The sequence below is a fragment of the Cricetulus griseus genome, chromosome 2 (genome assembly GCF_003668045.3).
Source record: "Cricetulus griseus strain 17A/GY chromosome 2, alternate assembly CriGri-PICRH-1.0, whole genome shotgun sequence".
NCBI classification, from domain to species: domain Eukaryota; kingdom Metazoa; phylum Chordata; class Mammalia; order Rodentia; family Cricetidae; genus Cricetulus; species Cricetulus griseus.
The window spans coordinates 100,592,956-100,606,437 of NC_048595.1; the positions used below are offsets into that span (position 1 = coordinate 100,592,956).

Here is a 13,482-nt window from a genome sequence, read left to right on the forward strand (position 1 = left end):
CCACTCCAGTGGAGATAACACAAGCTCCTGCATGGCTTGAAGAAGCCCTCGTTGTCAGAACTGGCTATACCTAAGTCATCAGGCTGAAAACAGGAGTTCAGAACTTAGGTCTAAGGGCTGAACCACACCATGTACTGACTCGAGAGCTTCAGAGCAGCGTGATGGGGTTGGGCAAAGCTTGCAGGTCAAGCTTGGTGAACGTCTGACACTCTGCTTGCCCACAAAGCCTCTCAGGCTAGCTCCAGCTCCTAGCATGGAGGGGAAGACATGAATGAGCAGCAGGGGAAGCAGCAGCTGAGGCTACATCTCCATGATGGGGAGAGGGACAGATTTCCCCTTAGGACCCTGACCAGGACTTCTTGATGGTTGAGATACAAATCTTCTCAAGCCTTGGTTGCGTCCTCTTTTCTGTTTCAGCATGACTGCTTAGGGATTCTGTAGAGCTCCTCCAGTCTATTTACGAGGCTTGCTTGCTCTCTGTATAACACCACATTTCTATGTCTGTGCGGTTGGTCTGGGAAGCAGGAAAAGCCTACTTTGCTCTTCTCTCCCATGAGACTGTATCCTGACACTGACCTCTGTGGCAGCCAGGTTGAAGCATCTCCCACAGAGGGGTGTGATTCCTGCCAGTGTATCTGTTCCACTCAGGTCCTAGAGCTTTGGACCACACGATACCATTCAACAAATAGGGGCCAGGAGTCTCACCTTGGTTTTCCTGGTCTGCTAAAGGCTTGTGAAGTTGGATGACCTGGTTGAAAAGTTCCTAGAATTCAGGGTCTCTGGGAGAGGCTGTCTCCACTTTTTCCAGTCAGAAATCCACAAGCTAGTTTCCTTTTCTGTCACGAGGAATTAAGAGTTTAAACACAAATTTGAGGGATGATTTTTAACTGTTCTCCCACCACAACATACCTGAGAGACACACAGACACTTACGAGCAACAGCAGCTCATCACGGAGGGGGTTTCAATGTGGGCAGGGGCCTCTTGGCAGCTCCTGGAGGGGAAGTGAGGCTGACCTGCCCCTTTCTTTCTACTGGAAGTCAGAGCTGGCCAATAGAAAGAGCGAGAGGGACCATCTCATCTACACCAGGGTTTCACAAAGCGATTATGGTCCTTTTTCATTAAAAAAAAAAAAAAAAGGAGAAGAAGAACCAGGAGTTTGAAGGCATGGCCATCTAGACATGTATGTGTCTGTAGGTGCATGTACACATATGAATGCATGTGGTGGCAGGTAGTTTTACAATGTGAGGGTAGGAGGTGGTCCAGTAGCAGGTGATGATGCCACAGCTCTCAGGGCTTCTCAGTGTGGCAATACACATACTGCCTCTGTTTTGAGGGGAACGGTGGCTTCAGTGCCATAAAACTTAATGACAAATTAAGATGCTGGCAGTGCCCCATTCCTGTGAGTCTCAGTGCCAGAGATTGTTTGAGGAAAGAAAAAGGAGAGGAGGGAGAAGATGCCACCGTCCCAGCACTGAGCTTCTCTGCCCCACACTATCCTGGGGGCTTCAGGTGAATCGCTCCACTGTTAGGACGAGCAGCCAAGATGTAGATGACATTCTCTCTTAGAAAGGTGGGCCAGTCCACATATCTGCAGAGGGAGAGAACAGGTTTGCTAGGCTGGATACAGAGCCCGAAGGCTCGCAAGACCCAATCCCAGTGTCAGGCTACCCTGGGCTAGATGAAACTCAGGGAAGCTTGCCTCATGACTAACATGGTTAGGGTGGGCTGTGCTACAAAGCTAGATCAGCTGTCTGGCCCTAGAGACCTGGGGTGAAATGTGTCCTTTTGGGGCCTGGTTTCTAGGGTGGGTCACTTGCTATTTGGGGGGTGAAAGTGGCAATGCCTCCTTTTGTTTATAGGGAATATTGTGGCAGTGCAGGCAGAGGCCATATACAGCCAAGAGGAGGGTCAGCTTACCTGGACTCCTGCTCTGTGGACAGTGGGACCTTATCTTCACTCTTGTTACTGCTGCCAGCTGGGCTGCTGTCTGCTATGGGACCCACATGGCTGATGCTGCCAGTCACCAGAACATGCAACCGTATGTTAGGAGCAGAACAACAAAAGGCCCTGACCCATCTCTCCCAAACTCTGGGGAACCCATGGACCCAGACACGGGGTAGCACAGTCTAGGACAGAGGCTGCCCTATATGCTACCAGGAGAATCGCTGTCCTCGACCTCGTTCACGGGGGGGATCTGCTGCCCATTGGAGGAGGAAGAAGCACATGCTGTATACACCAAGATCTCCGGATGGAAAAAGGAAGAGGAAGGGCTAAGAGGGGCAGGGCTGATGAGGAGCAGACCTGACGCTGCAAGAAGGAGCCTCTGCAAGGCGTTTACAGAACCAAGAGTGCCGGGCCTGGTGGCACTCTGCCTCACTGATGGTGTTCCCACTGCCCCGTGCCAGGAAGGTTGCTCGGGCTCGTTCCCTCTCCTTGACGGTGAGAAGCCTCAGTAGAGAGTTCTGAGGAAGAATAAATAAGTTACGGTCTTGAAGGAGAAAATATCTTGAAAACTAGAGAATTGTGTTCCATGACCTAACCTTTGCTACCCTCCTTAGATGCTCCCAGAGCCTTTTTTGATCACCTGACATTTTCAGGGGAGTCCAGTGAAAACCAAACTTCTCCAGTAGTCTCATCAGCTCTGGCCACTGGTCATCTATCACTGGATGGACTGGAACCCTTTCCTGATGCCCTTGTTTAGACCATTCCCAATGCTCCTCTAAGGTGTCCAGCATGCATCTGAGGCCTCTGTCACCCATGGATATTCATTACCGCTGCTCCTCACCTGGGGACGCAGCTGCTGCAGCAGTAGGAGAGATTCATGGGACAAGAAGTCTGACCACTCTATGTGGCCTCGATGTTCAGGGTCCAAGGCTGCAAATTGGCGGGCTGCCTGTTCCTCCTGTTCATCACTCAGGGCCCTGTTGCTATCCCCTCGCTTTGCTGCTTGGTGGCGGTAGCGCACGAAGTCCTCCAGTGTCAGGGAGCAATCTGTGGGAGGCATCCTTGCTGGCTATGCCCACCCTTCCTCAGCCTTGAACAACTTCACTCACCTCCAAAGGCACCCTCAGTGCCCCCACAGTCCCAGTTCTTGTTGAGTTATGCTCCCCTTAGGCAGGAGAGCTCAGGGAAGCTGTGATGGAAGTGGGTGCCCCTGAAGGCACCTTGTTCCCAGGAACAAGGACTCATTCACATCTACTCCCCAAATCCTGAATACTCTTTTCACCCCTGTTTATCCCAGAAAGGGCCAAAGGGAAGGTGGCTGGTCCCTCCTTCTCCGCAGCACCTGCTGGCCTTACCAGGGATGACTTTACACCGCTGAAAGGTCTCTGTGAGGCTGTACATCTCCTCCTCCGTAAGCAGCAGGTTAAGGTTGTCCTGAGAGAAAGTAAAAGTGGAGTTAGTGGCCACACAGGTCAGTGACAAATGAGAAGCCTGGGGTAAAGAGGGAGGGAAATGTTTCCTCCGGCAGAATCACCTGGTCCCAGTCCCCCTCTCACAGTCAAGGAGAATTAAGGCCCCAGAGAAGGGGAAGATTTGCTCTGAGTTGTCTGACTTTAGCAAGAACCCTCCCTGGAACCCAGATACTGACTCTAGCTGAGTCCCTTTAGTAAAATACTGCCCATCTTCCTTCCTTCCTTCTTACCTTTCTTCCTTCCTTCCTTTCTTTTCTTTTGATTTTTTGAGTCAGGGTTTCTCTGTGAAGCTTTGTAGACTAGGCTGGCCTCAAACTCACAGAGATCTGCCTGCCTTTGCCTGCCCAGTGCTGGGATTAAAGGCGTGCACCACCACCGCCTGCAAAATACCAGCAGTTACCCTGTGAGCAAATGGAAGGATGTCACAGAAGTATCTCACAAAGCTGCTGCAGGGCATAAAGAGACCCTGAGTACTTGGCACTGTTGATCCTGACCTCACCCATCAGGCACTCAACATGTATTTATTTTATAAGCATTGGCTGTGCTTAGAGCACATTTTATTCATAAAAGCAAATGGCCCTGCTTCTAGTGGGCTGTGCAGCTTTAAGTGGTTTTAGAATGGTTTCGAAATGTTCCTAAATAAAATAAATTTTTATGGTGTCACAGAAGTTTTAATTACCAGGAAGTACTGAGCCCTTATTTTGTTAGCATTACTATGCGGTCTTTAAACTACCGAGTTTGAGTTCTTTGTAGGGTGGTGGTGGTGCAGTCTTTAATCCCAGCACTTGACAGGCAGAGGCAGGTGGATCTCTTTGAGTGCGAGGCCAGCCTGGTCTACAGAGTGAGTTTCAGGACAGTCAGGGCTATACAGAGGAACCCTGTGTTGAAAAACCAAATAAATAAATAGTAAATTAAAAATTAAAAAATTAGAGAATGAAAGTTCTTTGTAATAGTTAACTTTTCTCCTAAAATACCAGCCAAGAGCAGATGCAATCATCTTATGAGTACTCATTTATGAGTTCCACAAAGAATCCCATGACTTTTTCAATAAACACCTGTTGAGCATTTGCTATGTGCACAGCACTGTGATATCTGATGTTTGGTGTGGCTGCTGCATGTGAATGTGAAGGGAGTGAAAGGAGAAAGCAAAACAGGTAAAGAATTGTGAAGCTCCTCAGATGGCCGTGACTTAGGCCTCCATTCTAAGGACAATGGGGAGGCACAGAAGGGTGGTTGTCATGGTCAGATATCTGACTGCTGTAGGGAAATGGGTTAGAGGGGAGAAATCTGGTGGCCAGAGAGCAGTTATGTGGCTGTTGCAATGGAATAGGTAAGAAAAAATGAGTGTCTAAACCCAGACATGAGAGCAGGGAGGGGCTATGAGGGATGAGGGCCAGGGAAGAGCAGGGATGGGGAACTGGAAAATGATATTACTATTCAGGGATAAGGAATGGAGAAAGAGCAGGTTTAGGCAGAAAGATGAGTTCATTTGGGGCATTCTGAGCATTCTGATGAGACATCAAGATGGAAAGCCCTCCCCCCCCACCCCCCACCCCCCACCCCCGACAGGAAATTTAAGTCTGGACACAGATATGGGAATCATGAATGTTCAGGTAGTGGGTTACAGGATGAAGTCACTCAAAGACAGCAAACACAGTGAGAAAGACACTGGAATATTCTTGAGGAGTACAGCACCTAGAGCTGAAACAAACCAAGGGAGCTGAGAAAGAACCGTCAAAGAAGACCGGAAGAGACCGGGAGTAATGGATGCCAAGCAAACACGGTGGCATGATGTAGGAGTGGTATTAACAGTGGTAATATATGTGTGGCCGGGTTTTATTATTTGTTATATCTCTAGTTTCCATTTATTCTATAAATTCTAGAAAACAAATGCCAAGAGAAAGAAAAGGAAATAAGAAAGTGTTAAATACTTTATTCAGAAAAGCTAAGAAAACACCTGAGAAGAGGTCATCGGACTCCACAATTAGGAGATTACTGATGACTTCAGTACAAGCTAATTCAGTAAGGTGCTGACTGCAGCGGTCAGGCTGGAGGGGCAGGGAGTCAGGAGACAGTGAAATGGTTTAAGAAGTATCATTGTGAAAGGAGGGGAACTGGGAGGAAGTCTTTGTAAAAAGCCGATAGAGGTGGTGGCAGTGATGGCAGGATCCTCATAGAGCTGGGAAGAAAGCAGAGCATTCCCAGAATGTAGCAAAGAGACTGTTGACCCAGGCCCATGCTGGAGCTGATGGTAGTGTTTGTGTGTGTCGGGGAGGGGGAGAAGGGAAGGGAGGCAAGGATGGAGAGGACAGGGGAGCAGGGTTTTCTGTGGTGTATTCTAGTGAGGAGGTATTCAGTGGCTGGAAGTAACTTCCAGACTTGATTTTATAGTTCAGTCATAGGTGGAGAGTCCGAAAGTAGCACACGTCTGCTTTCTGCAGGAAGCGGAAGAAGACAGTCACCAGATGCTCCTACACTGGATCAGAGAGTAGTGTAGCCATCTGCAGGACAGCACAGCACAGCAGGAGACAAAGGCCAGGATTCTACTTAGGCATGGTGATAAGTGACTATGAATCTGGCTTTCAATGGAAACCTTAGATTCTTTCTGCCAGTAAGAGCTGGGAGGCGTTTATATATAGTTGCAGAGATCTGAATCAATACAGCTTTGCTATTTAATTCACATAATGATCACTTCAGAGATGAGAACAAAAGCTCCTAACAGGCAGTAGGTCAAGTGAGGACATCAAGACAAAGCATTTTCCTGTGACAGAAATCTACCTCTGCTGGGAGCACTGTTCAGGACACCAGGATGAATTTTCAGGTGAGTACCAGGAATGACACCTACAGGCTTTCAGAGAATCCATCCCTGCCCTATGCAGAAATACTTTTCATCTGTTAGGCTTGTTCTTCCCATGCTCCCCCTGGAACACACCTGGCAAGTTCTGGTAGGTTACAACTGGGCCTGTGTGCTACTGGCATATTATTTTTTAAGTGCCATATAATGAATCTCATAACAAAGAACTGATTATCTAGTTCTAGGACCCTTGCTTGCACTATTAGGAAACCCCTCAAGTCACTGCTTAGAAACAGTCATTTTTTTTTTAAGACTGGGCCTCTGGAAAGGATGCCAAGTTTTCCTGCTGTCCCACAGTCGAGACTCACACAGTAGTAGCAGCTCCAGCCTGTTTCTGTATGGGCCATCTCTGTCACATCCGCTGCACTGTCTCCTTGGAGGTAGCCCATGCGGCGCAGGCAACCGTCGTGGAAAACCCTGGTGCAGACTCTGCATGGGAAGAGGCTCTCAGCAGTCCAGACTTCGCAGATATCACACATCTCATCGTTGACAACCTGGCAGGAATGAACAGGATTTGAAGGTACAGATAGCGAGATTCTATGTCTGCTGCATGGGACTGGGTGTCTCAGGAGCCATGGCTAAGGTGTAAGAGTGTTCTTCTTGGTGGACAACAACCAGGAAGCTCTTCTAGCTGCTTAGGGCACTGTTACTATGTTTCTGAACAGGGATACAATTAGCATTTCATGGGGAATAATATGTGTGATTGTCCCAAGCATTATATGACATTTAACACCCCCAAGCTGTCTTGCTACTATATGCCAGCTATTGTATCTTACCCCAGTTCCCCCCTCTCAATTTCCCAAATGTCCCCTACAAGGGTTAGTGCCCTCTGTGGTTGAGAATCCATAGCTGATAGGTTAGTACAAGATCTGTCATGTTGTTATTCCTTCCCACTCAAAAGTCCAAGTCTTTCACTTTGACTAATCCAAGCTATACCTAGTATTTTATTCATATGGCATATTGTTTCCTTTGTGGTACTGGGGATAGAACACAGGGACTTGAGCATGCAAGGCAAACACTCTACATTGAGACACATTTAAGCCTGTCTTGTGGGGAAAGGACTGTTCTGAACCCAACTCCATCTTCTGGTTCTGAGTCTCATCTCAACCACACCTAGCTTTCCTTGTCCTGTTCTTCGATCTTTATAAAGTCTAGGGTAGGGGAATACTGCCTTAACAGAACACTCACAGGCTCCCGGGGATCCAAGCAGATATCTGGAGGTTTGTCATCATCCAGCTTCCGGGTGGGTCGGATGAAGGCAGGGGGTGTGAATCGACTGGTCCTGTCAAACTCCTCAGGCTCAACTCCACGCCCATCTCGGAGCCGCTCCCAGGCTGCACGGTTGATACTGGTCTCTTCCTGGACTACAGGGGCACTGGTCTCTGCTTCTTTTTCTTCCTGTACTTCCTGAACAGAGCCCTCCACAGTGCCACGGCGGGACCCTGGTAGATCACCCCCACGTCTAAGGGAAGGCCTGTCCCGTAGCCCATCCTTGAAGGCTGACACAGCCAAGCTCACCTTCTGCACCTGCTCTACCGTCTGCCGCTTGGACATCAACACCCCCATGGCTCTGTGGAGAAAACCAGTTATCTGTTGATGGCAAAGGCAGGTACTATTAAATAGTGTAGCAAGGCATATGAGAAAGAGCATGTGCTAGGAAGTCAGAAGACCCCACTTGGTTCTGCTCCTGACTTTTCCCATCTGAGGAATGAGGGCTATCTGTTCAGTACACTTCACAGGGCTTTCATGAAAATAACACAAGAAAATGAACTTGGGCGGGGCATATACCTCCACAGTAGAGAGCTTTGTACTGCATGCTTAAGGTCCCGAGTTTGACCTCAGCAAAACGTGTGTCTGCGCACGCGTGTACATGCTCGCGCGCATACACACACACACACACACATACACACACACAAACACACACACACACACACACACACACACACACACACACACACACGCCCCACAAACAAGAAAGAAGAAAAGCAGTGCTTATTAAGTAGAGAGTATTATATACACGTGGTAACTGTCAGCCTTGTTATTGGAGAGCTGGTCTAGCCCAGTGGCATCAGGTCTCTGCTACTTTGAGGTGGTTGGGACTCCAGTTTTTTCTCTTTCCTAAAAGGAGACATAATACATTTCAGGTTTTCTGATTGAAAGAAAGTAAGTACTCCAGTAAGTACTGTGAACAGTCCACCCAGGGTGGACTTCTCAAGTGCTGTAATTTTCAAGCCAGAGTGAATGAATTTTTATTTTTAGAAGACTTGAATCAGGCAGTCAGGAAACTGTCAGTTCCATGTATGTGGTCAAGGTCACTTACACCCTTCGGCCCCCTCTGTGGGTCTCTCACTCACAGGCAATGGGTCTATTCAAGCTCTATGGTTGGTGCCTTTTGCTCTTCTAAGACTTTATTAATGACATGCTCACGTTTTCACCTTTGCTTTTATACTCTTCAATAAGGTCCACAACTTTTCACAAGTTAAAAGGAGTACTATCCCTGTCCTTCTCTGCAGGAACACAGTACAGCATTGGAAAGTAAGTACACCAAAGCTAGTCTACTCCTTCCTACTCTGAAGAGCCAGCCTCATTGAAGATGGCTGAGCAACGCTTGCTCTAAGCAGAGCAACAGTCCACTTTAACCTTGTCCCTGACATACTCTAATCAAGGCTTATTGAACAGTGCCATGTTCAAGGCACTAAGCACTCACAGGAAATGGAGATGGATAGCATCTCACCACTCACGCTATTAAGCATCAGACTCCCAAGAAGCAACCAAAACTCCAGGACTACTCAAAGAAGGCTGAGACTGGATAAACAGATGTCACCTATCTACATAATGGAATATCCTTCTCTCACAAAAAAGTGTTGACATACACTAAATACAGATGAGCCTTGAAAGGAGATATTCGTGTGAGAGCAGAGGTTCCGTGATTCCATCCATGTGAAATGTCCAGTAAATCTAGGGAAATAAAATAGATTGGTGCTTCCCTAAGTCTGTGGAGAGCTTGTGGGTGGGTGTGGCTGATAATGGGTGTGGCCTTATTTGGGGGGCAACAAAGATGTTCTAATGTTGGAGTGTGGTGATGATTGCATAACGGTGCATGTGCTAAAATACTTTAGTGTTACAGTTTAAATGAGTAAACTTTATGGTACAAACTATGTCAATCCAGCTAGTTTTAAGGAATAAAAAATGTGTGACACCACACTATCACACAGTGGACCTCTGGGAATGTGTGAGACAGTATCTTCAGTTTATTTGGGGGAACAGGCAGTAGTGGGTAAAAGGCAAGGTAGAGACAATTAGAAGACTACTCTACTAGCCTGGGCCAGAGGTTAAGGGCTTGAACTGAAGCAAGAGCAGGTATGATACTGAGTGCATTTGTCGGCATGGAAATAGGTTGAGGGAATTTTAGGAATAAACTGGTAACTAATTGGCTGAAGGACAAAATGGTAGATGGCAGTTTTAGGTAGACTAGAGGAACAGAAGTACTAGCCAGAGAATTGGAAATGAGTTAGTGGAGTCACTGGACTCTGTGCACGAAGGGTTAAGGAATGCTGGGACTCAGGAACATCTACAGCAGCAACAGTGTTTTCAAGGGCTTTCTATAGCTTTTTGGGGCAGATTCCTCAAATCTGTGCTTTTTCCATTGCTTATGAGGCACCATACATTCAGACTTCCCGTCTCTTGTCTGTGTTCCAAGCTCTACTAGCCCTGCCCCGGTCTTTATTTGACATGCTTTCTTTATTTCTGGGAAACATGAGCACCACAACTACTGTCTCCTCTTTCCAGCTTGCTCAAGTGCCATTTCTTTGGGGAAGTCACTGCAGACTCCAGTGCTCCCAGAACCAAGCTCTTTGCTCTAAGTACTTAACACTCCTCACTTTGTGTTTCATGAGATGATTACCTGATCAATGTCAACTTCCTCTGACTATTTCACCCTGCACAATACCTATCTCTACCCTACTGAGGCATGTGGAACATAACAGATGCTAACCAACATTTTCAAAGCCAGGCATGGTGGCTGGTGCCTATAATTCTAGTACTCTGGGGGCTGAAGCAAGATGACTGATGTTGAGTTCAGAGCCAGCTTGGGCTGCGGAGGAAGACACTGTCTCAAAAAACAAGGTGGAAAGCTACTAAGGATGACACCCAAAGTTGGTCTCTGGCACACACACACACCCACCCACACACACACCCACCCACCCACACACACACACACACACACACACACACAGAGAGAGAGAGAGAGAGAGAGAGAGAGAGAGAGAGAGAGAGAGAGAGAGAACCCAAGCCAAATCTTTTCAGTTAATTGTCAAGAAGTCTTGCTGTTCCAAATAAAACCTTACTATGTACCATACCAGGTGACAGCCACATATTCTTTCCAAAAATATTTATTGCTTGTATGCACCACAGTGGTGCAATTTTCTACTCTGCAACTCTGTTACCAAGCAAATCCACATATTCTCATACTCTCTCTCTTTTTTCCTTTGAGATGAGGTCTCATTATGTAGCCTTGGCTGTCCTGGAACTCACTATGTAGACCAGGCTGGCCTCAAACTCACAGAGATCTTCCTTCTTCTGCCTCCCGAGTGCTGGGATTCATGGTGTGTGCCACCATACCTGACAGAAACCCATATTCTTGAATTGATTAAAGTGAGAAGACCTGCCTCTTCCATGTTAGTTAATTTATAAAATTTAAGATAAAACTCCAAAGGGTAAAAAACCCTGCCATGTAAAATTAAAGAATGCTTCCTGTGACTGTCTTACAGGTTGGTGGCAAAAGTTTATTGAAAAGATCCAGGACAATGGTTCTCAAGCTGTGAGTCATGAGCTCTTGTGGTCAAATGACCCTTTCACAGGGGTCACGGATCAGATATTTACATTATGACTCATAACAGTAGCAAAATTACTGTTATGAAGTAGCAATGGAGTAACTTCATGATTAGAGATCACCACAACATGAGGAACTATATTGAAGTGCATGACATTAGGAAGGTTGAGAAGCACTGGTCTAGGAAATCAAAGTATATTCTTTTTAAAAATAAATTTATTTTTATGAGTGTTCTGATCACATGTAAGTCTGGTACCACCTGTATGCCTGGTGTCCTCAGAAGTCAGAAAAGGGTATCAGAGTCTCTAAAATACAGTACAGATGGCTGTGAATCATTATGTGGGTGCTGGGAATTCAGCCCAGGACCTCTGGAAGAGCAGCAAGTGTTCTTAACCTCTGAGCCACCTCTCCAGGCCCTCAAAGTAAATTCTGATTAAAAATACTTTCCTCCTTTCTAACAAAAATAAGTATCAGGGGCTGGAGAGATCATACTGCTCTTGCAAAGGATCCAAGCTTCGTTCCCAGCACCCATGTGTGGCAGCTCACGGATGCCTCTAACTTCATTTCTAATGGATGGGATTCCTGCTGGGTCCACAGGCACCTGCACCTACAAGCACACCCTGCTCCCCCCCATGCAAGTAAAGAAAAATCTAATTTAAAAAAGATGCTTTGTTTGTAACATTAAAAAGAAAAAGAAATGGACAGCGCGGGACAGGGAAGACTCAAGAGCGTGAAAATCTCTGAGACGCAGGTGTGTTGCCTTGGAAAGATGTTAAAATATGCAAGCCTATTAATGAATGGGGCACATCACAAAATTCTGACAGGATCTGTGGTCTTTGAATGAGAGTGGCCCCCACAGTCCCATATGTCTGAGTATTTGGTTCCCAGTTGGCAGATGTGGCCTTGATGGAGGAGGTGTGTCACTGGGGGTGGCAGTAGCTGTGCTCTATGTTAGGTAGGAAGGCAAGTCCCCAAGATACATCAAGAGGAGAAATGCTTAATTGACACACAACACTTCCCTGCTATTTTTCTTTTTGAAAGAGATTTATTTCTTTTTATTTTATGTGTGTAAGTGTTATGTCTGCATGTATGTCTGTGTACTATACATACATTGCCCGAAGAGGCCAGGAGAGGGCGTCAGGTCCTCTGGAACTGGAGTTACAATCAGTTGTCAGTCACCATGTGGGTGCTAGAAATCAAACCCTGTGCTCTGGAAGAGCAGCCAGTGTTCTCCACCACTGAGCCATCTTTCCAGGCCCCGTCATTGCTATTTTCAATACAAACAATTTTATATTACAGATCCACTGATTTCCTGCAATACAGTGGGATGGTTTTTTTTTCTTTTTTCTTTTTCTTTTTTTTTTTGTTTTTTGTTTTTTGCTTCTTTGAGACAGGGTTTCTCTGTATTGCTTTGGAGCCTGGCCTGGAACTTGCTCTGTAGACCAGCCTGGCCTCGAACTTACAGAGATCCACCTGCCTCTGCCTCCCGAGTGCTGGGATTAAAGGTGTGAACCACCAACGCCTGGTGGTTTTTAATTAAAAATTCTATCAGCCTTTCCTTCCTTCCTTCCTTTCCTTCCTATTTTGTGGTGCTGGAGATGGGACACATGGCCTCAGGAAGGCAAGGTGTTATACCAACCCTATTTTTGATTTTTTTTATTGCAACCCAGAATAAGAAGTACATTTTTAGAAACAGTGATTAAAAGTGATAAAAAAAACCAAAAAAAGAAAGAAAGAAAATAAAAGAAAAAAGAAAAAAGGCCCAGAGCCAGAAAAAAAAGAAGTACATTTTATAAGGAATAATTTTTTACTATAAGTTATGGTTCCTGATAATTCTCAGACAAAACCCCAAACTACCCTGATAATGATTCTCTATAGTGATTTAGAATTATCAAAAAAATGTTTAGTGACTATTAATTGTACAAGGTAATTGATTCCATTATTTTTCATATATGTAACAGAAGGTACTTTGAACATATTCACCCTTGTTTGCTTTCTCATCCCTTCTCCCATTGGTCACCTCTTCTTTATTAATAATTCCCCCTCTACTTCCACGTGGTTTGTAGAAGTCTATACTCTGCATATTAGAGAAGACATGAAGCGTCATCTAAGTCTGTCTTATTTGTTTAGCTTGATGGTCTCCAGTTCTACTTATCTTCCTATAAATGTTTCACTCTGCCTGATGACTGAGTAAAATTCTATTGTGTTTAAATGCCACATGTCATTCCCCATTCATTTGTGGATGGGCATCCAATAATTTGACTACTGCGAAGAGCGCCACAATAAACATGAGTGTGGCTGGGCATGGGGTGCACACCTTTAATCCCCGGGGCTCAGGAGGCAGAGGCTCCCGAGCTCTGTGAGTTTGAGGCCTGCCTGG

The 13,482-nt window shown here is 46.1% G+C and overlaps 1 protein-coding gene across 2 annotated transcripts; it reads right to left on the minus strand.

The window, feature by feature from the left end:
* Positions 1-1,492: 1,492 nt before the first annotated feature.
* Positions 1,493-7,837, minus strand: Phf24 (PHD finger protein 24). Of its 2 annotated transcripts, XM_035438977.1 has the most exons (8): positions 7,790-7,837; positions 7,460-7,678; positions 6,580-6,765; positions 3,301-3,379; positions 2,787-2,992; positions 2,303-2,463; positions 1,919-2,014; positions 1,493-1,589 (listed from the first exon to the last, which is right to left on the minus strand). In XM_035438977.1, the coding sequence occupies exons 1-8, from the start codon at positions 7,835-7,837 to the stop codon at positions 1,493-1,495; spliced, it is 1,092 nt and encodes a 363-aa protein (XP_035294868.1). The 2 variants fall into 2 exon arrangements, with proteins under 2 accessions (XP_035294868.1, XP_035294867.1); XM_035438976.1 differs by having other exon boundaries at positions 7,460-7,837.
* Between the last annotated feature and the right edge of the window lie 5,645 nt (positions 7,838-13,482).

What these genes read in the sequence shown, in the direction of transcription:
- Phf24 (XM_035438976.1), bottom strand. Translation starts at nt 7,837, where the DNA reads ATGGGGGTGTTGATGTCCAAGCGGCAGACGGTAGAGCAGGTGCAGAAG. An exon ending in GCTCCTTCTTGCAGCGTCAG is followed by an intron (nt 2,015 to 2,302) that starts GTCTGCTCCTCA and finishes GGTGACTGGCAG; the next exon opens with CATCAGCCATGTGGGTCCCA. An exon ending in TCCACAGAGCAGGAGTCCAG is followed by an intron (nt 1,590 to 1,918) that starts GTAAGCTGACCC and finishes CTCCCTCTGCAG; the next exon opens with ATATGTGGACTGGCCCACCT.